Here is a 22,725-nt window from a genome sequence, read left to right on the forward strand (position 1 = left end):
AATCGGAGGGAGTAAACCCAGGGTGGCCACTCCTGAGGTGGTGGGTAAGATCGCACAGTACAAGAGAGAGTGTCCGTCCATCTTCGCCTGGGAGATCAGAGACCGACTGCTGGCAGAGGGAGTCTGCACCAATGACAATATACCCAGTGTAAGGTTTTTAAATCTTCTGTTCTTCATGTCAGTTAGAGGTCTGGGCAGATGTTAGCTGGGTTGCTTTTTATTTTTTTACAGGTTGCAGGAGGGCACAGCTGGTCAAACTTTAATGCATAGTCATGGTGCCAGCTGTATAGCCCTATGTAGCATGCCACGAATGCTCCAACTTGCTAACTGCTAACAACCAGTACATAATAGCTCTGTTACATTGTAACAGAAGGCTTGCAGGTAGGCTTGGTACCAGTAGTTTGTGGGAGTGGGCACCTGTGACACAAAAACCGGCACCAACAGGCCAATGCAGTCTTAAAAACAAACAGACCATTAATATCAATGTCTTTTAAATAGCATATTTTAAATCGCATACTTGATATGTTGTCGAATTTCACAATCTTTCAAAGCCAATCAGACTTTTTGGTGTCCGATCGGCTGCAGTAAATCAGAGTGTTGCTAGTCAAAAAGAAACTACATCAAACATGCCTTACAAAATATGGATTACATCTATAAAGGTTCTACACAATTCATTGGCCAGATGAGAGGATTTATGCATTTGTGCTTTCAGGCCAGCTGCTCTCTTTTCTTTCAACATTCTCTCACCGTCCGTGACTCTTTGAACAAGATCAGAGACTACTTCAACCTCCACAGTAGGGTATTGTTGGAAAGATGCTCATGGCTGAAGTTTGGTGGTTGAAAATGTTGTCATCTGTTGCATTCCTCTGTATCAAATCAACCAGTCAAACAGATAATATGAGCCCAGTTTAAAAGGACACTTTGGTTTTGAACTGGATCTGATCCATGTGTGGGAAGTCATTCTATTAACCCATAGTAGACTTTAATGATTAATGTGTAATGTAAAATTAATTATGTCATGTAAAAATGGAATTGCTGAGACACTGACATGACAGGTGTAGCTTCTACAGTACACAAAGCCTTTAACATTACCCTGTGATGTGGAAGAAACAGACCACATTAAATCTCTGTAGTGTTTCCTTTAATGGACACAATGAGTTTGTAGTTTGTTTAATAATCATGTTATTGTGTTCGTCACCAGGTTTCATCAATAAATCGAGTGCTCAGGAACTTGGCCAGTGACAAGCAGCAAATGGGCACAGTGGGAGCTGAAGGAATGTTTGACAAACTCAAGATGCTAAGTGGACAAACTACCTGGGGAGGACGTTCAGGGTGGTATCCTGGGACTATACTCACTACCACTGGTAAGACACTAATTCATACTACTTAGAACAATAGTACAACTGCTATTTTACTGCTACTACATTACTAGGGCAACACTCACTACCAGTACCACTACTAAGACACTAAGGGCACTATTTTCCTGCCGACACAAAGCCAGCGCAAGTTCAAATGCAGTCTTGCAATTTTCCTCAGGCGCAAACCTATTTTTTGTGTCTGGTAATTTCCTGGCACCAAACAAACGTATCTGCACTGATGTGGTAGGACAGGCACAGCTGAGGCTGTGCTTATGCTAACTAGGTGGTGCAGTGCAATTTTGGTGCTCATTTTGATGAAACTGCATTCATGTTAAAACCAACTCTTAGCACACATTTTAATTTTAATGTTGGCAGAGGTGCATGCACACAGACATCTCTAAAATTTCAAAACACCTTAATTTATGTTCAGTTTTCCCCCTTTCAGTTCAGCTCAGAATGATACATTTGTTTCATCTACAGTCTCTGAGGGACCACCTACTCAACTATATATATATATACACACACACACACACACACACACACACACACACACACACACACACATATATATATATATATATATATATATATATATATATATACACACAGTACTGTGCAGCAACAAGAAGAATGATGAGTCCTGCAACAGATGGTATGATATGGCCCCCACAGAGCCCTGATCTCAACATCATGGAGTCAATCTAGGATTACATGAAGAAGCACCTGAGATGGCATAAATAATAAATCCACAGAAGAACATTCTTTCTCCAGGATGGTTACAACAACCTACCTGCAAGTTACCATGAAAAACTATGTTAAAGTGTACCGAGGAGAACTGCTGCTATTTTAAAGGCAAAGCTGCTCACAGCAAATATTGATTTCATTTAGGTTTCTGCTGTTTACTCAACTTTGTAAGAAGTTATAAAACAATTTATAGCAATATTTCTGGAAGCATTCTCACTTTACTTTTAGTGTCTAAGACTTTTGCACAGTACTGTATATACACATATATATATTCTGATGCAGCACTAGAGCAAATCAATAGGACGGGCATTTGATTTTTGTACAGGGGCACATTGCATTGTATATTTCTTTATCCTGTTATCAAACATGTTGAACACAGTTTTGGACAGAGCGGACACCAGGTCCTCCCGCCAGTCAATAACGAACAAATTTGGTCTTTGCAAATAGAAGTGATGTCTGTGTTTATTTGCATATAGAGCGGGGGAACTGAGATCCGATCACAAGTGGTCACTCAGGATGCATGTGGAGACGTATTTTAATGCCAGGTGTAAACAGACATAAAGCTGTCCACTTGTGGTTGGATCACATGGGACAGATGTTAATGCCAGGTGTAAAGAGGGCCTAAATCAGTTCTGATCTGACCCATTATTATAAAACCTAACCTGACCTGTGATCAAATACAAACTCAAAGCTGCTGCTGTGCAGTACTGGCAAGGGCTTGGAGCACAGGGTACTGTGGGAGCGCACAACTGTAAAAATAAACTATAAAAATGAATAAGTTAAATGTAAAAAAACAACTTTGGTTTTCTCCTGCTCCACCCAACTTGATGGTAGAGGATCACAATCACACCTCTCCAAAAATCCTGCTTACCATACACACAGTTGGCACAGCATGGATACCTTCATTCATTATTTAAATATTTGGACAAAACAGTGATAGAACTTATGTGCTTTTCAAACACTAACCATCAAATTTACAACCCCAATTTTGTATGTTTGGGATATTGTATGAGGACTGCTTATTTTTTTTCCATCTGCACCTACGTTCTATTTCAGCAAAAATAGGGCCCTAAGGGTGCTCTTTTCAATAAGATTTTACAAGACTCCTGGCACAAGTGCACAGTGCACAAAAACTGTTATAATATAACGGAACATTTAGATCTCAGGATGACAACTGAGCCAAATCCATCCACTCATGCAGACCATAATATGCAGCTGAAACCTCTACAAAAAGGTAGTGAATGGACCTTGAGTTATTTAGTTAATTTTTTTGTTGTATTTTTTTTTTTCTCTTACCCACAGTCTGATGTTGGAAAAAAAGACCAAAGAATTCTACATTTTCTGAAAAAAAAACATAGCCACATCCAGTTATACTGTCAGTTGTTTAGTAAAAGGTGTTCTCATGACTGAAACCACTTGGACGCCATAATGTGAAGTCAACCTCCTCTGGTGGAAATGTGAATTCCAAACAAGTTGTAATTGATGGTAACAGAAGCATCTTGGTTTGTAGGCCATGGATTATTGTGATACTGATGCACTGCACACAGTGTTCCAATACCTATTCAGTGGTGCCCATTCATTGTAGTGTAAGGTCATCTTCATGTTGTGTGGCCCACAGGTGTATTAGTGTCACTTTTCCTGTTCCTGCCTGCAAAGATTTTACAAATTTTAAAACTTTTAAAAAATATTTGTGCCGCAATTTAGACATTCAGAGGCATCCACAGCACAAAATGAAGGCCTGGAATAATAGCTATTAAAGTTGCAACATTTAATGTGATGTTGCCATAGAAAGGGCACTAAAACTGAAATTATGCTGGCTTCATCTAAGATTGTATCCAAGATTTTTATATGATTGCTAAAGTTAGGCATGATTTATAACAAATGAACAAAAAATGTCTATCACCTTTGCATCTGTATTTATTTGTATTTTATTCTGAGAGCGACAGCTGCACCAAATTTCCCCTCCAACCTGAAAAATATACTAAAAAATCATTATTATTTTATGGCACAGAGGAAACACTGTATAGAGTGGACACCTTCTTTCCTTTTTCCCTCAAAGTGTTGGCTGTTGGCCCCATTTGCTCTGGGACAAGGCTCATATGCTGCTGCTTCTCCTCTAGCAGCACCCTGGGATTACAACAGTGAGACAAAGTCATGCTATACTACCATGGCTGCTGCCTCTCCATCAGTCAACAGCATGTTTGTGCCTTTGTGTGTGTGTATGTGTGTGTGTGTGTGTGTGTGTGTGTGGGTGGGTGTGTAGGGGAGGGGAGAGGAGAGGCAGTGTCTGGTCTCATTTGTGTCTCTTTCTGCCTGACTGACTGTGACACTGAGCAATAGCTTCATTCTGTTTTGCAGTCTGTGTCTGCTGGGGATAATGAATAATTAGGCTAGCACCACAAATAACATATGTTCCACAGGGAGCTGGAGTCAAGCTCCCCTCTGTTTAGAGATCACATGTTGGAGATCTCCGCTCTGAAGAACCTTGTACCTTCACTCATCCTTCACTCATTTGCATGGTTTGATTGCAAATGAAGTAGAACATCATGGATTTGAGATTTACATATTGCATTTTCTACTCTGATCAAGGCCAGAGCTTTAATATATATACTGCAATCACTGCTGGAGTTGTTATTGCTGATATACCTGCTAGATAAATTACTGTTAGAAGATAGTAAGCTTTCACATCACTGTCTCTGCAGCTCTTACTGTCCCATTCTGCACTTACGCCTTTAAAACCACTCTTACAACATTTTATTCATTTTCAATCAATTTCTCTTATCAAACATGAATAAACAGGAACAAAACACAAGTACAGAAGTTAAAGACTTATATTAAAGTCCCAATCAGTAATTTTTATTCACATATATAAACAAAGACTTTGACTCACAGTATAGATTAATATTATGTGTTCCTTTTTTCCCAGCTTTCCATCATTGCAAGGCCTTGGGATATTCTATGAGAGGAGCCAAGAAACAGAAAGGGCTCGACTTACAGTATTACAGTAAAAAGGTTGTCTTCAGTTAGCCTGAACAGCTGATTAAGGTTCGAGCAGTTCCACAAACCCTCTCAAAGCTAAAGGGATCAGGACATTGTAAACCTGGTTTAAACAATCCACATAACTGCACAATATATGCATAAGTTTAAACCACAGGTGTGACACATTTACAGGTAAACAGACAACTACACAATTACCACTGTGAAACACTATTGTACAAAAGTAAAATGCTTTTTTCAAGCATGAGCAAATGTTCTGTAGAATGATCAGAAAAGGCGAAATGTAACTTGGAACATAAACTCAAATACTGTGCTAGAGCAAACTTTACTGGAGCATTTCCACTTTGTAATCTTTCTAAATGAAATGTGCTACACTTTTAACACCACTGTATTTATCTGATGGACTTGCAGATTCATATTCCTAATTCTGTGTGTTTGATTATTCCCTCCTTCCATGCTGCAGAATGTTCACAGGCAGAGGGAGGGGAGAACACAATATCAGTGAGTTCCAATGGTGAGGATTCAGAGGAGACTCAGATGAGGCTTCAGCTGAAGAGGAAACTGCAGAGAAACAGAACATCGTTCACACAGGACCAGATAGACGCACTGGAAAAAGGTGTTGATCAGTACATTATACACCATTTCTCATTTCTCTTCAAAATAAAGTTAGCAATTTGTGCTAATTACTGAAATGTCTATATAGTCTTTCATTCTTATGTATATTCATTTGAGTGTGCAGATTATAGTGTGCACAAGTTTGTTTTTGTACTTACAATGTACAAAGGAAAAAATGGGACATTTCCAGAACAGGTCCCACACTGACACAAAGCCCAGTGACAGCTCAGAAAGAAATTTGACTGTATCCAATCAGGAATGGTAGATGCTAATGTCTGGTTGAAGAACAGACTTGTCTATCATATCCTTTTTGCTGTCATACAGTACATGTGATAGCATGTTCATGCTTAGTTTACTGTCATACAGTACATGTATATTATTGTGTTCATGTTCACCATCACTGACATCCAGTGCATGTTGTACTTGATGCTTGCAGAATTTCACATCATCATGTTAACATCTGGGGTTTGGTCTGGTGTGACTGGGCTGAACTGATTCTCACTTGCATCTTATTACTAAATAAATATCTAATATCCATAAATATTCATTATATTCTCAGTTTCTTCAGATGAAATATTGGTTCTATTACCTAGCTTATTGTGATGAGAAAATTAAAGCCCTGGAACAGAAGTACTGTTAGTAACTTGCATATGGCAAAACGCACATTAAACCATCGCTATAACTAACTATTTAAAATTATTTGATCCATTTTTTTTTTTACAATCTTGTAAACAAAGACTGATATAAAATGTAAATCTGGGATGAGAAAAAGTCAAAAGACCCTCTTGTACTTCCCCCCAAACCATGCTCCCTTCAGCAAGAACACAAAATGCATAACTCTCTTTTCAGTTTTCATGAATAATTTTTCCCAAGTGCATAAGTTCCCAAGATCATGTCTGCCTGTGCAAGACATATTTCCACTGTGTGTTGTCAGAATTAGCTGAATTAGCACAAAATACAAGAGAGTACCATGTAAAGTGATAGAAAGACAGCACACACACTCAGAAGCATATAAACATAGCAGAGGAATAATTGTATCGCAAAAAAAGATAAGAACATAACTTTCGCTCATGTATTTTCCTTTGACAAGGTCTCATGCACAGTGCTTCAGTTATCTGTGGCAACAGCTGACAGTGAAGTACAATTTGGAGATTAAAATCTTAAGAATATAAGCTGAAATGGTTTGGTGAAGATGGCCAAGCATAGAAAAGGAGTGTGAAAGAGTACAGTTTAGAATAGGCCTACATTGCTCTGATCATAACATTAGTTGTGCATGTATCCAGCCAGAAAGGAATACTGACTGTGAGAACTGATTCAGTGAAGCATCTGTTAAAGAGTAGCAGCCACTCACAGCACTTCATTACTTCTGATGATGGGAATCAATACTTCACTATCTTCACATCACTCTAACCTTAGTCTTCTGATATCCATGAATTAGACACAGTGCAACTAATATTATCATGTAATGACACAATGTGTTTTGGCTCCAGAATTTGAAAGGACTCATTATCCAGATGTGTTTGCCCGAGAGCGCCTTGCCAACAAAATAGACCTACCAGAGGCACGGATACAGGTAAGTTGTATCATTTATAGGATTACAGCTCAGTGTGTGTGTGTGTGTGTGTGTGTGTGTCTGTGTGTGAGAGAGAGTCTGTAATGTAATAATGCATGATTTGTGTTGAACACCTAACATTACTAAAATGAAATTAATCATGATAAGTTGCCTTAACCTTGCAATAACCAGTGTTTTTCCATGTTTGTGGCATGTGTAGGTTTGGTTTTCCAACAGAAGAGCAAAGTGGAGAAGAGAGGAGAAGCTGAGAAATCAACGTCGTCAGGTGTCCAACTCCTCCAACCATATTCCCATCAGCAGCAGCTTCAACGCCAGTGTTTACCAGACTCTACCACAACCTACTACACCAGGTATTGATTAGGACAGATACTATAAGTACATATAGCCTACTACACATTTGACTAGCACTTATTATGAGCATAATAATTGTATCAATATTGTTTTTAAGGGTAGTTTTTAATATGTGTCAACAGACCTTTTACTCAGGGGACATTTTGACTTGTCATAGTAGGAAAAGCACAGGTGTTGCTAATAACAAAGACAAAGTTTCAGCCATCATTCATTTTATTATTTGCGAATGTGCTTTTCCCACTGTGACATGTCAAAATGTTGTGAGAAAAGCCTGTTGACAGTGGCTGTGTTCAGTCAGTTGCAGTGGATTCCTGCAGACAGAACGGGTCAGTCCAAGTGAATTTTATTTGCCATCGGTGGAGTCCTGTGCAGATATTTACAGTGGACATAAATATCTGGACAAAGTGGAAATTTAAAAAAAAATAAAAAAATAACTAACTAACCAAAAATAACCCTTTTCTCAAAAATAGGAGAATACACACACAAAAAAAAGAAATCAACTCTAAATTGCACTTTGGCTATGCCCCCTGAGATTAGGCCCAAAGCAGGAGCTGCAGACTGAAGCTGTGTCTGTCTCCTGATGAAGCCTCGAGTCACCCCAGACTTCTCCCTTTTATACAGTTGGACTCCACCTACTCAAGAGAACAATATCAATTATCTCTTACAAAACACTCACAAGGACAGCAGTGTTAAATAACAATATACCATCAATTAGAAATTCATTTAAGTTTACTCTAAAATATGTTTTTCCTTAAAAAGAGCACTTTAACAGTCAAATCCCCGAAAAGAGGCAAAACACCCCTCCCACTCTACCGCACTAAGTCTCTTCCCCTGGGAACACCTCCACTTAACCATGTGGACTGCACTAACTCCAGTTTGCCAGTTCCTGGTCTTACAGAAGAAGAGAAAGCACAACAGGGGAAACAGGTGAAGCACAATTCAAACTCAATAAACTGAGTACTTGTCAGACAACTACAATGTGTCTTCACAACATTTTAAATGTGTGCATTGTACAAGTCAATTTTAACAAACACCTACACACCAAGTAAACAAGCTGTTGCATAAAAACCTCTAACCAACAAGAAGATTGAGAGGAGAGGGCTGCTAATGCATGTGTGTGTGTGTGTGTAGTATATGCCCTACTTTAGGGCATGGGGCTTCCCCGTGACCGTTCCTGATGTAAATTGTCATTCTGACAGTGTTCGACTTTATTCTAGTTAGACAAAGGTTGCTTCTATGGCTCCTTCTATTTACACAGCATTTAACACTTGAGAACTTTGACTTCTTTTGCTCAACAAAAAACATATTTTGTAGTAAAACATGTTGATATTTCTCAGAGTCAAGTATCAAAAAGTATCTTTTGTTTATCAGTACTTTGGTATTGTATCAGCAATAGTATTGGAAAATGTCAAATACCCTAATAATAACCCAGTTTCACAGTGAAAAACAAGAGAGGTTAATAGAAATCTCTCAGACCAATCTTGCATTATAATCTATTTCTCTCCTCTGCCCTATCATAAACACCATACATTCCAAAAACTCACCAAAATTGCCATGATTTTGCTAAATACACAGCATGGTTAGCTGTAAGTCACGTGCATATCTTTTGCCATTGCTTGCTGATGTTGGCTCATATACAAATGTTAGCTGTGTATTTAACCATATTTTGGTAACTGATTTTAACCATATGAAATAGTTTGTGACATTGAAAAATGTCACATTGGAACAGTTTGAAATCATATTTACACATACTAAGAGTTTATTGCTTAATGATTCCCCTTGTCAGTCCTCGCAAAGATCAAAATTGAAAAATCTAGAGGTAACAAATAATAGACTTGTATAACCTCCTGATAATACAGCTATGCTATTGTATATGACTGAATCCCAACAATATTTAGGTATCTGAGGACCAATAACCTCCTCTCATAGCTTCTAACTAACTGGTGACTATCCAACTTGTTGATCACAGTAGTCTTGCTCATTAAATATGACGGTTATGAATGGCATTCTCAGCCCTGGATATTGTCATGTGTAGCAATCCCAACTCCAACTTGATACTGACTCTTAAGGCCAGTTTAGGAGTTGGGCAGGTGGAGGTGTGGTTCAATCCCTGACTCCTCCTGTCCACATGTTGAAGTGTCCTTGGGTAAGATACTGAACCCCAAATTGTTCCCAATGGTTGTGCCAGCATCTTGTACGGTAGCTTGCTGCCATTGGTGTGTTGGTGTGTGTGTGAATGTGTGAATGAGCAGTAGGAGCATTATAAAGTGCTTTAGTTAAAAGCACTAATATAAATGCAGCCATTTACCATTTTCTTCATTCTCTCCATTCTAAATCCCTGTATTTCTAGTGTCCTTCTCATCAGGATCCATGTTGGGAAGGTCAGATCCAGTCCTGTCTAACAGCTACAGCCTTCCAGCCATGCCAAGCTTCAGTATGGCTGCCAGTTTGCCCATGCAAGTAAGATTATTTTAAAAGACAACACAAGAGACACCTGCACCACCACCCCTGACAGTAAAGATGACACACGTAGTCTCAACACAGAGGCTCTGGCAAAAGAATACAGAGTTGTCCAGCAAAGACATTCAGCCTGTCTCAACTTTTGCCACAACATATGGTCTCATATGTTGTGGCCACTGCAGAGGCCAATCAAATACAAGCAAGTGCAAATTCTTAATAGACTGCTTTGTGATGTGTGCATGTTATTGACTCTTTACCTTATGATTGTCGTGTTGGAGAATAAAACAACTCATGCCATGATGAACTTTCCACTTGTAACATCCAACTTCATATTATAAACAGTTGTGCAGCGTTTTGGTGTCTGATAAGCTTTCAAACTAGTAGATGTACAATATTTCTTAAAGTGGACTTCCTGCATTCTATGTCATCATCTCACCTGTAGCTGTAGGCAATGGCCCATACCAAAGCAGCACCTTGTATGATTTTATTGCAGGGCTGTTTTTCATCTGAAAACCTGTCAACTGGAACCAGACAATCTACATGTTATCACCTGTTGTGGGTATTCGGGATGGATCTGAGACAACTACAGCTGTGCCAAAAGTTTTGAGAATGACACAAATCTGCTGCCTCAGTTTTTATGATGGCAATATGCATATACTCCAGAATGTTATAAAGAGTAATCAGATGAATTGCAATTAATTGCAAAGTCCCTCTTTGTCATGAAAACAAACTTAATCCCAAAAAAACCATTTCCACTGCATTTCAGCCCTGCCACAAAAGGACCAGCTGACATCATGTCAGTGATTCTTTTGTAAACACAAGTGAGAGTGTTGACGAGGACAAGGCTGGAGATCACTCTGTCATGCTGATTGAGTTAGAATAACTGACTGGAAGCTTTAAAAGGAGGGTGGTGCTTGAAATCATTCTTCTTCTTCTGTTAACCATGGTTACCTGCAAAGAAACACATGCAGTCATCATTGCTTTGCACAACAAGGGCTTCACAGGCAAGGATATTGCTGCTAGTAAGATTGCACCTAAATCAACCATTTATCAGATCATCAAGAACTTCAAGGAGAGAGGTTCAATTGTTGTGAAGAGGGCTTCAGGGTGCCCAAGAAAGTCCAGCAAGCACCAGGACTGTCTCCTAAAGTTGATTCAGCAGCGGGATCGGGCACCACCAGTGCAGAGCTTGCTCAGGAATGGCAGGAGGCAGCTGTGAGTGCATCTGCACGCTTAGTGAGGCGAAGACTTTTGGAGGATGGCCTGTTGTCAAGAAGGGCAGCAAAGAAGCCACTTCTCTCCAGGAAAAACATTAGGGACAGACTGATATTCTGCAAAAGGTACAGGGATTGGACTGCTGAGGACTGGGGTAGAGTCCTTTTCTCTGATGAATCCCTTTTCCGATTTTTTAGGGCATCCGGAAAAAAGCTTGTCTGGAGAAGAAAAGGTGAGCGCTACCATCAGTTCTGTGTCATGCCAACAGTAAAACATCCTGAGACCATTCATGTGTGGGGTTGCTTTTCAGCCAAGGGAGTGGAGTGAATAAAGAATGGCACCAAAACATCCTCCAAGAGCAACCATCCAAGAACAGTTTGGTGATGAACAATGCCTTCTCCAGCATGATGGAGCACCCTGCCATAAGGCAAAAGTGATAACTAAGTGGCTCAGGGAACAAAACATCAAAATGTCGGGTCCATAGCCAGGAAACTCCCCAGATCTTAATCCCATTGAGAACTTGTGGTCAATCTTCAAGAGGCGGGTGGACAAACAAAAACCCACAAATTCTGACAAACTCCAAGCATTGATTATGCAAAAATGGGCTGCCATCAGTCAGGATGTGGCCCAGAAGTTAATTGACAGCATACCAGGGTGAATTGCATAGGTCTTGAAAAAGAAGGGTCAACACTGCAAATATTGACTCTTTGCATTAACTTAATGTAATTGTCAATAAAAGCCTTTGACACTTATGATATGCTTGTAAATATACTTCGATATACCATACTAACATCTGACAAAAAGATCTAAAAACACTGAAGCAGCAAACTTTGTGAAAACCAATACTTGTGTCATTCTCAATACTTTTGGCCATGGCTGTAGCATGGCTGACTGTGCAAATGTGCCTCAGTTACTCTTAATATCTCTTCAATGGTTCAGTGGCACATTAGAATGAGAGCTGAATGTCTTGTGGGAGAAATATTCACTTTTGGAAATTTGGAAAGAGTTGTTGGGACTTACTGAAGATACTTATTTATAGTTTGGGATTTGTTGTTGCCAGTACCATTTGGCCATTTTTAAAACTCTTTTGCATTGACTTCACTCAGCCATGGTGGTTGCCACTTAAGTAAATTGTTTAAAAAGTCTGAATAAAATTTAACCCTCATATAGCTTGTTCCCATAACCCTCCCCATGCAGAAATAAAGGCTATCAGTTGGGTGATTCATTATTAAAGTGAATTGACCTCACAAAAGTGACCATCATAGTTACAAGGCTGTTATTCTAATATGACACCTACTTTACCTGGTGGTGAATAGCTCATCAAAGTGTTAAATGCTTTAATGGGTGACATTTATATTTTCAGGCATCCAGTCAGACTTCTTATTCCTGCATGCTGCCCACCAGCCCAACTGTAAATGGAAGAAGCTATGAGACATATACCCCTCCACACATGCAGCCACACATCAACAGCCAGTCAATGCCCTCCTCTGCAACATCGTCAACAGGTAGGAAGTTACTAACTGCCTGCTGTTTGATACTCTTTATTCCCTCCTCTTCTCTCTGTCAGCACTGATAGGGTGCATGTAGATACCTAGTGAAATAGAGACAAGGCAGGAATTAATTCTGATATTGTTTGTGTAAGAAATAGCAATATAACATCCTCTGTCCTTAGACCCCCGATTTGAATAAGGGAAAACTGGACAGATGTGCAGTAGATGCTGTGTGTACAGAATAGAACAAGAAAGACAAATTACAAAATACAGCATCGAACAGGATAACAAAATTATAATGGATTTATAATATATATGAAGAATGTGATAAAAAGGATGCCAAGCAACCCCCAGTTTCCACCAAAACAGAACAGGACCTGAGCCATGTGACCTCCAGCACCATGGAGACCTGGCAGGAGGACAGACTACACATGTGCGCAGGGGAAGCTCACATCACACCATTCACATACACGGGAGCAAAGACTAGAAAAGACATTATTCACACAGGAGAGAGAGAAGGTTAAAGACATCATTCAGAGAGAGAGACATGAGGTGAGGCTGAACTCCTGTAGGATGGGAAACCAGATCCAAAATCTCAGGAAATGGCAGCGACAGCCAGGTAAGCAGAATGGATCCAGGAAAGGTGCTGGTCCAGCAAGAGACACCTGAGAGACAAGAGAGGACAGGGGGAGAAAAAAGGGAGAGAGGGGGAGAGAAGAGAGAGTGGCACACAGCTTAGATGCTCATGTGCTTGTGGAAGAATGAAACTTGAGGTTACAGAGATGCAATGGGTATCAGAACTGTTGCAATAATCAATAATCTTGTCAACAGAACAGCTCTTAGTAAATTCATTGAGGCAGAAACCAACCTACTGTGCAGTATAAGGTCATGAGGGACTCAATTAAAGACAGCTAATCGTAGATTAAGGCAAAAAGGTGAGTTTTAAGTTAAGATTTAAATACTCAACAGACCGAGACACAAACTATTTTGTGGCTATGGTGAAATAAATATTTTAGGGCTGGTTAATATGACTGTTCTCATTATAGGTAGGCTACTACTTAATGGTATGATGGCCTAATAACAATATAGGCTGAATATGGACAGGGCTGTTGAAACTGTAGAAGTAATCACTTCCCTCCTTACATATTGTACTTAATTTGCAATGGGGTGTTGTTTACTCTTAATGACAATGCACTGATTTGCACAAGCTGTAGTAAAAGAGCCTGTTGCCCTTTTTAACTTTTGGTACACACTGGAGCCCTTCCAAAATACGGATGTAATTTCTTAACCCAACTACAAATATTAAAAAAAATCAAATCACTGAATTTGACAATATACTAGACACTGTAATTTCCTCGAAACAAAACACTCTTGGGTAATCTAAACATGGATAGTCAGCTGTGGGAAATGTTAAGTCACCAGGTAGGCAGGTATCCTTAAATCTTTAAAATTGTGTTTGTGGATGCGTACTTGTCTGTAAAGAGTCCAAAAACCCACCTCAGTCTACTTTTGCAAAAGTCTACTGGGCCAAAAGGCTTTGGATCCTTGCAGGTCAGGAGCTGGGTGATTTCACTTCGATCTTCCACTGCTGCTTCGTGCTCTTCAGCAAACTGAATGACAGCTACTGCAGATGACAGAAAAACAAAAATATTTTACCATTGCTGTCTGTGTAATAGCCAAGTTATGATCAAAACATGCCTTTTTAAGACAAACACAGGAGTAATATTTTGTAGAACAGGTTACACCTAACAAGATTTTAATTACCTATGCTAAGACACTTTTAAAGACATCTTAATAGCAATCTTAGCAATCATAGGGGAAAATGCAAATAAAAAGAATGTAAAGGAAATAGGATATGATGTAAAATTGTTGATGAGCAATACCTTTTGAACAGACTCTAGCTATGTCATTGTGTCCGTCTGATATTCAATGGTGAACATATAGTAGAGTGTGAAGAGGACAGCCAAGGTTGTGGTGAAGTCAGGTCTCCATCAACAGCATCCATTTTGTCATACACAAGATATGTACATAATGGTATCTGCACAGTGGTGGCTGGTGACTAAAAAAATTGGGGAGGACAGGAGGAAAACCAACACTGAATGTTACAACAAACCGTATCCAATCATTTTCCCTAACCCGATGAAATCGGAGAGGTGGGGGGCAATTTTATATGCCAATAATACAATTTCAAAAACAAAAACCCCTGAGTGGTGAGAAGGCTGCTTCTTTAAAGACATTTAGCATATACATATTGTTTCTAAACAAAGAAGTACTCATTTTAGCTGTGGAGTGATTCAGATGTGTCATTTTACCAACAAAGTTAAATTCAAATTTATACTATTGTTCTATTGTGACAACAGATTCATGTTCTCATCAAAAACAGACATTTCATTTCACATTATTTTTCCTATGTATTTTCTTAGTATACAGAAATATATAAAGTACCACACTAAAAACACTAAAAACATTCACAGATCTTAGATTGTATGTTTTCATCAAAAAGTGTTAATGCATGTATCGAATACATGACTTACAAACTCTTATCTGTATGCATGACATACAAATTATAGCCTACAAAGACATATTAACACTTGTTATTCTAGTTACTTTAAGCTTATTACTCATTATATGGCTGAGCTTAAAAATGAACAATGAATAAATTGTCACAAGCAAGCAGCCAGTCTTCCCGCACACTCATTCACAAATCACACAAGGCAAGGCAAGGCAAGTTATAGCACATTTCAACAACAAGGCAATTAAAAGTGCTTTACATAGAGACACAACATCAACAACCACTCAATTAAAAACTGGATCACTTTCAAATGAATGATTGAGTCCAGACAGCTTACTGTAACTTCAACAAGCAAACTACCTACAGCACATTATATGATCTCTGCTGCATTCTTATTAAGGAGATAAATTCACACAACAGCCACAGAGAGACATTTAACCATCAGAGAAGAAATTAGCGACCAAAGAGACAGAGAGAGAGAAGCTGTATCTGACTCATGTTATCTGATGTCTTCTTCCTTCTTTCATGGAGATGAAGTATCCATGTCATAATGTCCATTTGTGGCTGTTGGTCATCTTGTTAGTTAACAGAACTTTGTTGCTGCTGGTTAACCAGTCTGATGTCATTAGCAACAATGACAAATAAGCTAACTCTCCTGGTTGTTTCATTTAAATTATGTTGTTAACTTTCTATTGTTGTTGAGAGGACTTCACTTCAGAGCAGTGGTATGTTGGCCTGCAGCACATCACCATAGTCCTGCTCTGGACAGCTGAGGCAGTGAGGCCTGAGGCTGCGCCTGCAGAGCGGAGCTCTCCAGCGGCTCCCCAGCGGTGTTGTGTCACTGCTGCATCGCCCAGTCCAAATCCATTCTCCCGTTAGCTTAACAACAGTCCTTAACAGTCCCTCAGGGCTGCTACAACAAGCCAACTGTTGCTTGGCTAACAGAAGCAGCTATCTACTGCACGAAAAAAGAAGTGAAACGTAACTGCTAAATCTGAGAAAAGGAAATTTGGACTATCAGCTTTACCGCATACAGTTGTAAAGATTTGAAGATGAAATTTGGAAACTATCGTTGGACCAATGTAATGTCAATATTGTATTCTGGTTGTTGATTGGCTAGGGAGGATGTCCTCCCTTGGGGCATCATTTTATGTATTTTGGCCAATCATAGATTAGCATGAAAAAAATATTAAATTGATATAAGAGATCAGACCCTGAGGAGGCCAGCAAGAGCCAGTCCTCCTCTGCCCCCCCCCCCCGACCACTTACACACCCTGCCCTTTCTCCTCTTGCCTGCTCTGCAGGTGTCACTGTTGGAGCATTTTGATCAGAATTTCAATACTGGATTTTTTTCCGAAGAAGACAGAAAAATTATTTTATAAATGATACTGAGATTTGGTAATGGGTTATTTCAACCAATTACTCTTTTTTATATTTTGATCATCTCCCTCCTGCCTCTCAAAAATAGAAGAGGAGCAACTTCTTCTGCTTCTATGGACAAGCCTCTGTTTCTGCAGTAGTATGAATATTACTGTTTTCAACAGTAGTATGATGGTTACTGTTATTTTCTTCAGTAATGTCATGGTTACTGTGATTTTCTAGAGTAATATAATGGTTGCTGTGATTTTCTACAGAAACATAACGGTTTATGTAGTAGTATGAATATTACTGTGATTTTCTACAGTAACATAATGGTTTATGTAGTAGTATGAATATTACTGTGGTTTTCTACAGTAGTATAATGGTTACTGTTATTTTCTATAGTAGTATAATGTTTACTGTGATTGTCTACAGTAGTATGTTTACAGTGATTTTCTACAGTAGTGTGTTCATTACTGCATTAATGTGATTTCTACAGTATCATGTAGAAAATCACATTACCATACTGTGAAAATATTCAGAGTAATTAACTGTGCAGAAACACAGTAAATTACTGTGGATTTCACAGCCCTTTTTTTACAGTGTAGCTAAAAAACTTCCAGTTTTCATTTTCGCCATTTACGTTCCAGTCTCCTGCAGTCCCACTTAAGAGTATGTGTCTCTTCATTAAACCAGAATGTAAACCTTTTTAGTTGAATAGTTCTGGTAGTAAGAGGTGACGCTAAATCCAGGGGACTAGAGAGAGTCACATATAAGTCACTAGTGAAATTTTCAACAGAGCCTGTCTCTGCAGTGAAAGGAACCAAGACTTCAGGCAACTGCTGACCAAATGTAGCTATAGTAGATGGACCAATGTGATGAGTGGTAAATACATCTGTGTCAACACTAACAGGACAGGCCAATAATGCTTCAGATTTAATGAGAACACAGCCATCTGACACAGCCTTATGGAGATGAATACTGAAATCACCAAGAATTAGAATCTCATCTGAATGAATGACAAGATCTGAGATAAATTCTCCAAATTCTTCTAAAAATTGCAAATAAGGGCCAGATGGCCGATAGAGTATCACAATGTTGTATGAACAGAGTCTGTTCGTGGCTGAGGTCAATGGACTTAGAATAAGAGCCTCAGATGAGTTGAATTTAGTGTCAAGTTTGGAGGTTTAACTGAAAATAGACATATATTTACCCCCACCTTGTTTATTTGCACCACCTACATGGGCATAAGTATAGTTAGGTGGGGAAGCTTCATTTAAGGGAAGGAAAATATTTGGTTTAAGCCATGTTTCACATTAATACAATCATATCAAAACTATGTTGAAGAATCAGATAATTTATTAGTAAGGCTTTGGTAGACAGTGATCTGATATTTATAATAATTTAAACATCTTGTTGCAGTGATCAGTGGTAGGCAGAACTGTTTAGCTCCCACTAGATGAAATATTAATTGAAATTAGACACCTTGTACTATCAATTGACAGTTTTGAAGACCTGTGCTTTGGATGGTGGTCACACTTTTGATTACATTAGATATTTGGTTCTGTAGATTAAATGAGTATTAGGTGCTTTTTTGCACGTTTCACTACCACTAGTGGTAAGGATGATTATTAGTTTATTGTGATCACAAATTTTCAGAAGGAGGGTCCAAAGGGTCAACAGATAAATCTGACGGGTCATGAGATGATTAATCGGAGAGGAAAAAAGAAAAAAATAAACTTCTGATAAACGAATCTCATTCCAGTTGTTGGACTTTTTCTCTAATCTTTGATTTTTGGTGAAATATTGGATTATTTTAACATTTCTTGAAATGAAACCATGTGAGAGATTTAGGGGGAAAAAATTACTATTTGGTGGGGCTGTTAACAAATCATAAACATCTGAAATGTGATCCCGACTACACCCTGTTTTGTAAGATGTCAAAAGCCAAAAAGGCTGGAAACCACTGGTTTCATCTTGTTATATTATCCATTGTGTTAAATCTTCATCTGAAAAGTAACTAAAGCTGTTAAATAAATGTAGCAGAGTAGAAAGTACAGCATTTCCCTCTCGAATGTAGTGGAGTGGAAGTATAAAGTAGCATCAAATGGAAATGTTCAAGTAAAGTACAAGTCCCTCAAAATTGTACTTAAGTATAGTACTTGAGTAAATGTACTTATTTACCTTCCACCACTGTAATCTATGCTGTGAGAAATTCCCTGGCTAGATACATTAACTAAACTAGTTGACTCCACATCTGCACTAGTTTTAAACCTAAACTAAACTAAAAAACTAAATGTAGACACCTGTCTATATTTCCAGATAAAAGAGCTGCTTTGTTCCCAGTAGGGTGAACGTGTTTTTCAGCAAACCAGAGACAATTAATTGATGCTGACACATCTTTCTGGCCAACTCAAGCATCCTGACTAAGCTATCTTTTGTGATCTCTGACTGCTTTTCATCCAAACATTACTGGTGCTGACATGAATGACAATGTTGTTGAAAGTAGTGGTGTTGTGTGCCTGGGTTACCTGATTCTCCCTCTGTGATGCCAGCACCCTCAGATTAGCACAGAAAGCACAGAAAATAACACAGTAAGATAAATGAAGCGGTTAGAGCAGAATATAGAGAAGGAGAGAGTCTAAGAGTGTAAACAGAGGTGATTGATCTCACAGAGGTCTGAAGCACCGAGTTGAAAAGACACTGAAAGAACCATAACATAAAGAAAATTCATCCATGCATTTCCCAAACTATTAATTCTTTTATGGTTGCAGTTACTGTAAAAAAATGGTTAAACTTATCTTACTTAAAGCTGCTCAAGGAGAAATTTGAGAGACACATTGAGAGCATTAGATAGGTTAAATACTTGAGCCCTCCCAAAAATCTTAAATCCTAAACAGGGGTTAAATCTGAACTGTCACATAGCAATTCTTCAGTTACTGGAGCATCAAAGACAAATTACTGACAAAATAGAATACTGTTCACCCACCTGAAAGCTTTGATTATCAGCACAAAACATAATGTTGTGTGTCATGTTCAGCAACATTCCATCAAATGGAAATATTGTAAATGCATTGTGCATCTTTTTATACATGTTTTAACCAAAATTCAAAATTTCATGTTTGTTTTTGGAGTCATACTGTGGTGTCTCCACTAGTATGTTAAATAAAGTTCTGTGGTTCTGTACAATGCTTAGCTGTACCACATGAGTTTGTGAAGATGAAAGGTCCAGCAGAGGTTGTGCGATTAAAACTAAAACATGAAAACAGACAACTTCAAGAAAGTATATAAAAATAAACTTGGATCAATCAATCTTAAATTATACTTGAACTCAGATTAATTAATTGTTTGTTGGTGCAACCCATCTTCCATCCTCTTGAACCTCGGCTTTCTCTTAGCTCTTTCCATGACATCTGCAGTTTCTTTTGTTGTAATGCAGTATGGAATGACTCTCATTGCCTGCATTGTCTTTGCCTTAATGTTATATGCAATAAAACATTGTGTTTGTTGAGTCATAGCTGTCTTGACCTATTTGTATTTCTTTTACCAGGTCTGATTTCCCCTGGTGTCTCAGTTCCAGTCCAAGTTCCAGGAAGTGAAGCCGACATGTCACAGTACTGGCCACGTCTGCAGTGATGTCGTCTCTCACAGCAGTGGCTCTTGCCTGCAGTGATCATCAGCAGTGACTGCAGTAACAGGACTGTATGAGTCATCAACGTATGACCCATCCCTACTCCACAGCTTGAATGTCATAAAAGGACCTGTCATTGTCACTGAAGCAGACTGCACCACAGCAAATTAATAAGGAGAAATGACTGCTTGCCAGAGAAAACTTTCAAACCAAAATCTTGAGACAAACAAGACAGATGGAGTTTGGATACAATTCCTTCTGAAGGACTTCTACAGTATTTACTGGTTACTATAAACCAGTGCAACTTCAGCTACAAGTGGATCAAAGGTCTTGAGGAGTTTTCTCTCCACATCATCTCCATCAGCTGCCATTCAATGTCTGACTTCTGAGGACACTTTGGCACAAGCTGTAGCCCGAGCTGTACTCAAGAAGCTCAGGAAGGTGGACTGTCCTTTGGTAACAGTAAACTCCAGATAGGAAAGAACTACTTCATGTCCATTTGGACATTCTGTGGGAAGACATATTACCTCCACTTTCAGTTCCTAATTTATATCATGTTACTGTTTTTTGCAAAAACAAAGATGCTGGCTGAAATGTTAAAGGAAGAACTTGAAGTGAACTGTCTGCTGTAAATTTGTTTCATCAGCAGATTCCAAAAGCCCTGGCCTAGAATGTGTACAGAACTTTAGAATATGGTGATATGTGTTTGGTATTGTAAAAATCCTGACATGGTTTGAACTGCTAACTGGCATGGATTCTGATCTTCAACTGAAAAACTATGTGTGTTTGTTTTAATTCCAAAGTTGTTATGTCTATCAATTTTACAGTAAACCAACTTTTGAAAGACTGGAAGCAGAACCAACAACTGGCTAGCTTATAAAGAGTGAACATTAGATTGTGTCTTGGGTATAAATCTGTTTCTTATTTCAAAGTGTAAAGTATTTGTCTTCTCCAGTGATCTGGGAGGGTTTCCATAATAAAGTTATTTCAATTATAATCTTTGTTACATTTGATATAACTGCTATGAAATTATTAAGTTTTGCATTTGCCAAATGATCCCTGGTGCACCTGAATGTGATAAAGAGTGTACAGTATGACGATTTTCAGTAATCCAGGTCATAGACACATATAATAATTACAAAAGAAGTGGATTTTTGGTTTTAGTCTTAAAGATGTTATACTGCTCCAGAAGGATCACTTCTACTGACAGGTGAGGAGTCCCAGGTATTAAAACTATCTGGGTCATTCAAAGTCTGTCATATGACGGTTCAATCAGGAGAGACAAGTGAATAAAGCAAAATAATTGTTTATTATACAGATGATATTACTGATTAAGTGTTGACAAAAGTCTTTGGCACTTAGACTCTACAGGGAGATTTTGAATCGTAGAACGTCAGTCCTGAGCAGCAGCAAGATAGATCCCCCCATGGAGTCCAGACACTGGTGGTGGTGGTGGCTGATGACTTCTGCTGGGGCTGATGAGGTTGATGAGGCGATGCACTGACAAATCTGTGAAGACTGGGCACTGATGGGGAGGTGGTGGGGTGCACAAAATGGCAGCATGAAAGCACTAAGGCAGAGAAGGAAATTTATTATTTTTAAAGACAGCTGCAATATGACAGGCTGACAAATAAAGGTGTGTCACCGTGCTATTGGTTAGATGTGATCAGCTGATGTGAAAAGCTGATGTCTTAATTGACACCCAGTGGAATGACAGCAAGGATTTATAAGTGAGCATGCATTAGGGATGGGAATGACAGATGGTTTGAGAAATAATACTAACAACCTGAGCATGCAAAAGATAGTCTTCCTGACTGAACTTTCGCTAATGCAAAATACATTAAAATATGGTGTGGAGGCAGGGTCCAAAATTAACACCTGCCAAGCACCAACTGCGGGTAGACTTTCCATTTGGCGAGTAAATCTCTGAAGGCTATCCACCACACTGGTGGGTACGTGTTTGTACCAAAGTAGTCATGTTATAAAATATCTGGCATGATGGCTCAGAGGAAATTACACGTTTGTCCCTAAACAGCGTAGATACACGTACAGTTGAAGTCGGAAGTTTACATACACTTAGGTTGAAATCATTAAAATCATTCTTTAACCACTCCACAGATTTCATGTTAAACTATAGGTTTGGCTAGTTGGTTACTTTGTGCATGACACAAGTAATTTTTTCAATAAACAATTGTTTGCAGATACATTATTTCACTTATAATTTACTATATCACAGTTCCAGTGGGTCAGAAGTTTACATGCACTACATAAACAAGCACATTACATATACAAGTTGACTGTGCCTTTAAACAGCTAGGAAAAAATTGTGTCATGACTTTAGAAGCTTCTGAGGCTAATTGTGTGTGGATGTATTTTAAGGCCTACCTTCAAACTCAGTGCCTCTTTTCTTGATATCCTAG

The 22,725-nt window shown here is 38.7% G+C and overlaps 1 protein-coding gene across 1 annotated transcript; it reads left to right on the forward strand.

Annotated features, from left to right (window-relative positions):
* The first annotated feature begins 1,211 nt into the window (after positions 1–1,211).
* LOC137183786 (paired box protein Pax-6-like) lies at positions 1,212–21,251 on the forward strand. Its single transcript, XM_067591087.1, is given in 7 exon segments — positions 1,212–1,364; positions 5,563–5,715; positions 7,205–7,287; positions 7,487–7,637; positions 9,989–10,152; positions 12,689–12,818; positions 20,225–21,251. Coding segments are annotated over 7 exon segments (879 nt in total). The 5' UTR covers positions 1,212–1,252; the 3' UTR covers positions 20,311–21,251.
* Positions 21,252–22,725: the final 1,474 nt, after the last annotated feature.

This window comes from Thunnus thynnus, chromosome 5, assembly GCF_963924715.1.
Source record: "Thunnus thynnus chromosome 5, fThuThy2.1, whole genome shotgun sequence".
Lineage (NCBI taxonomy): Eukaryota > Metazoa > Chordata > Actinopteri > Scombriformes > Scombridae > Thunnus > Thunnus thynnus.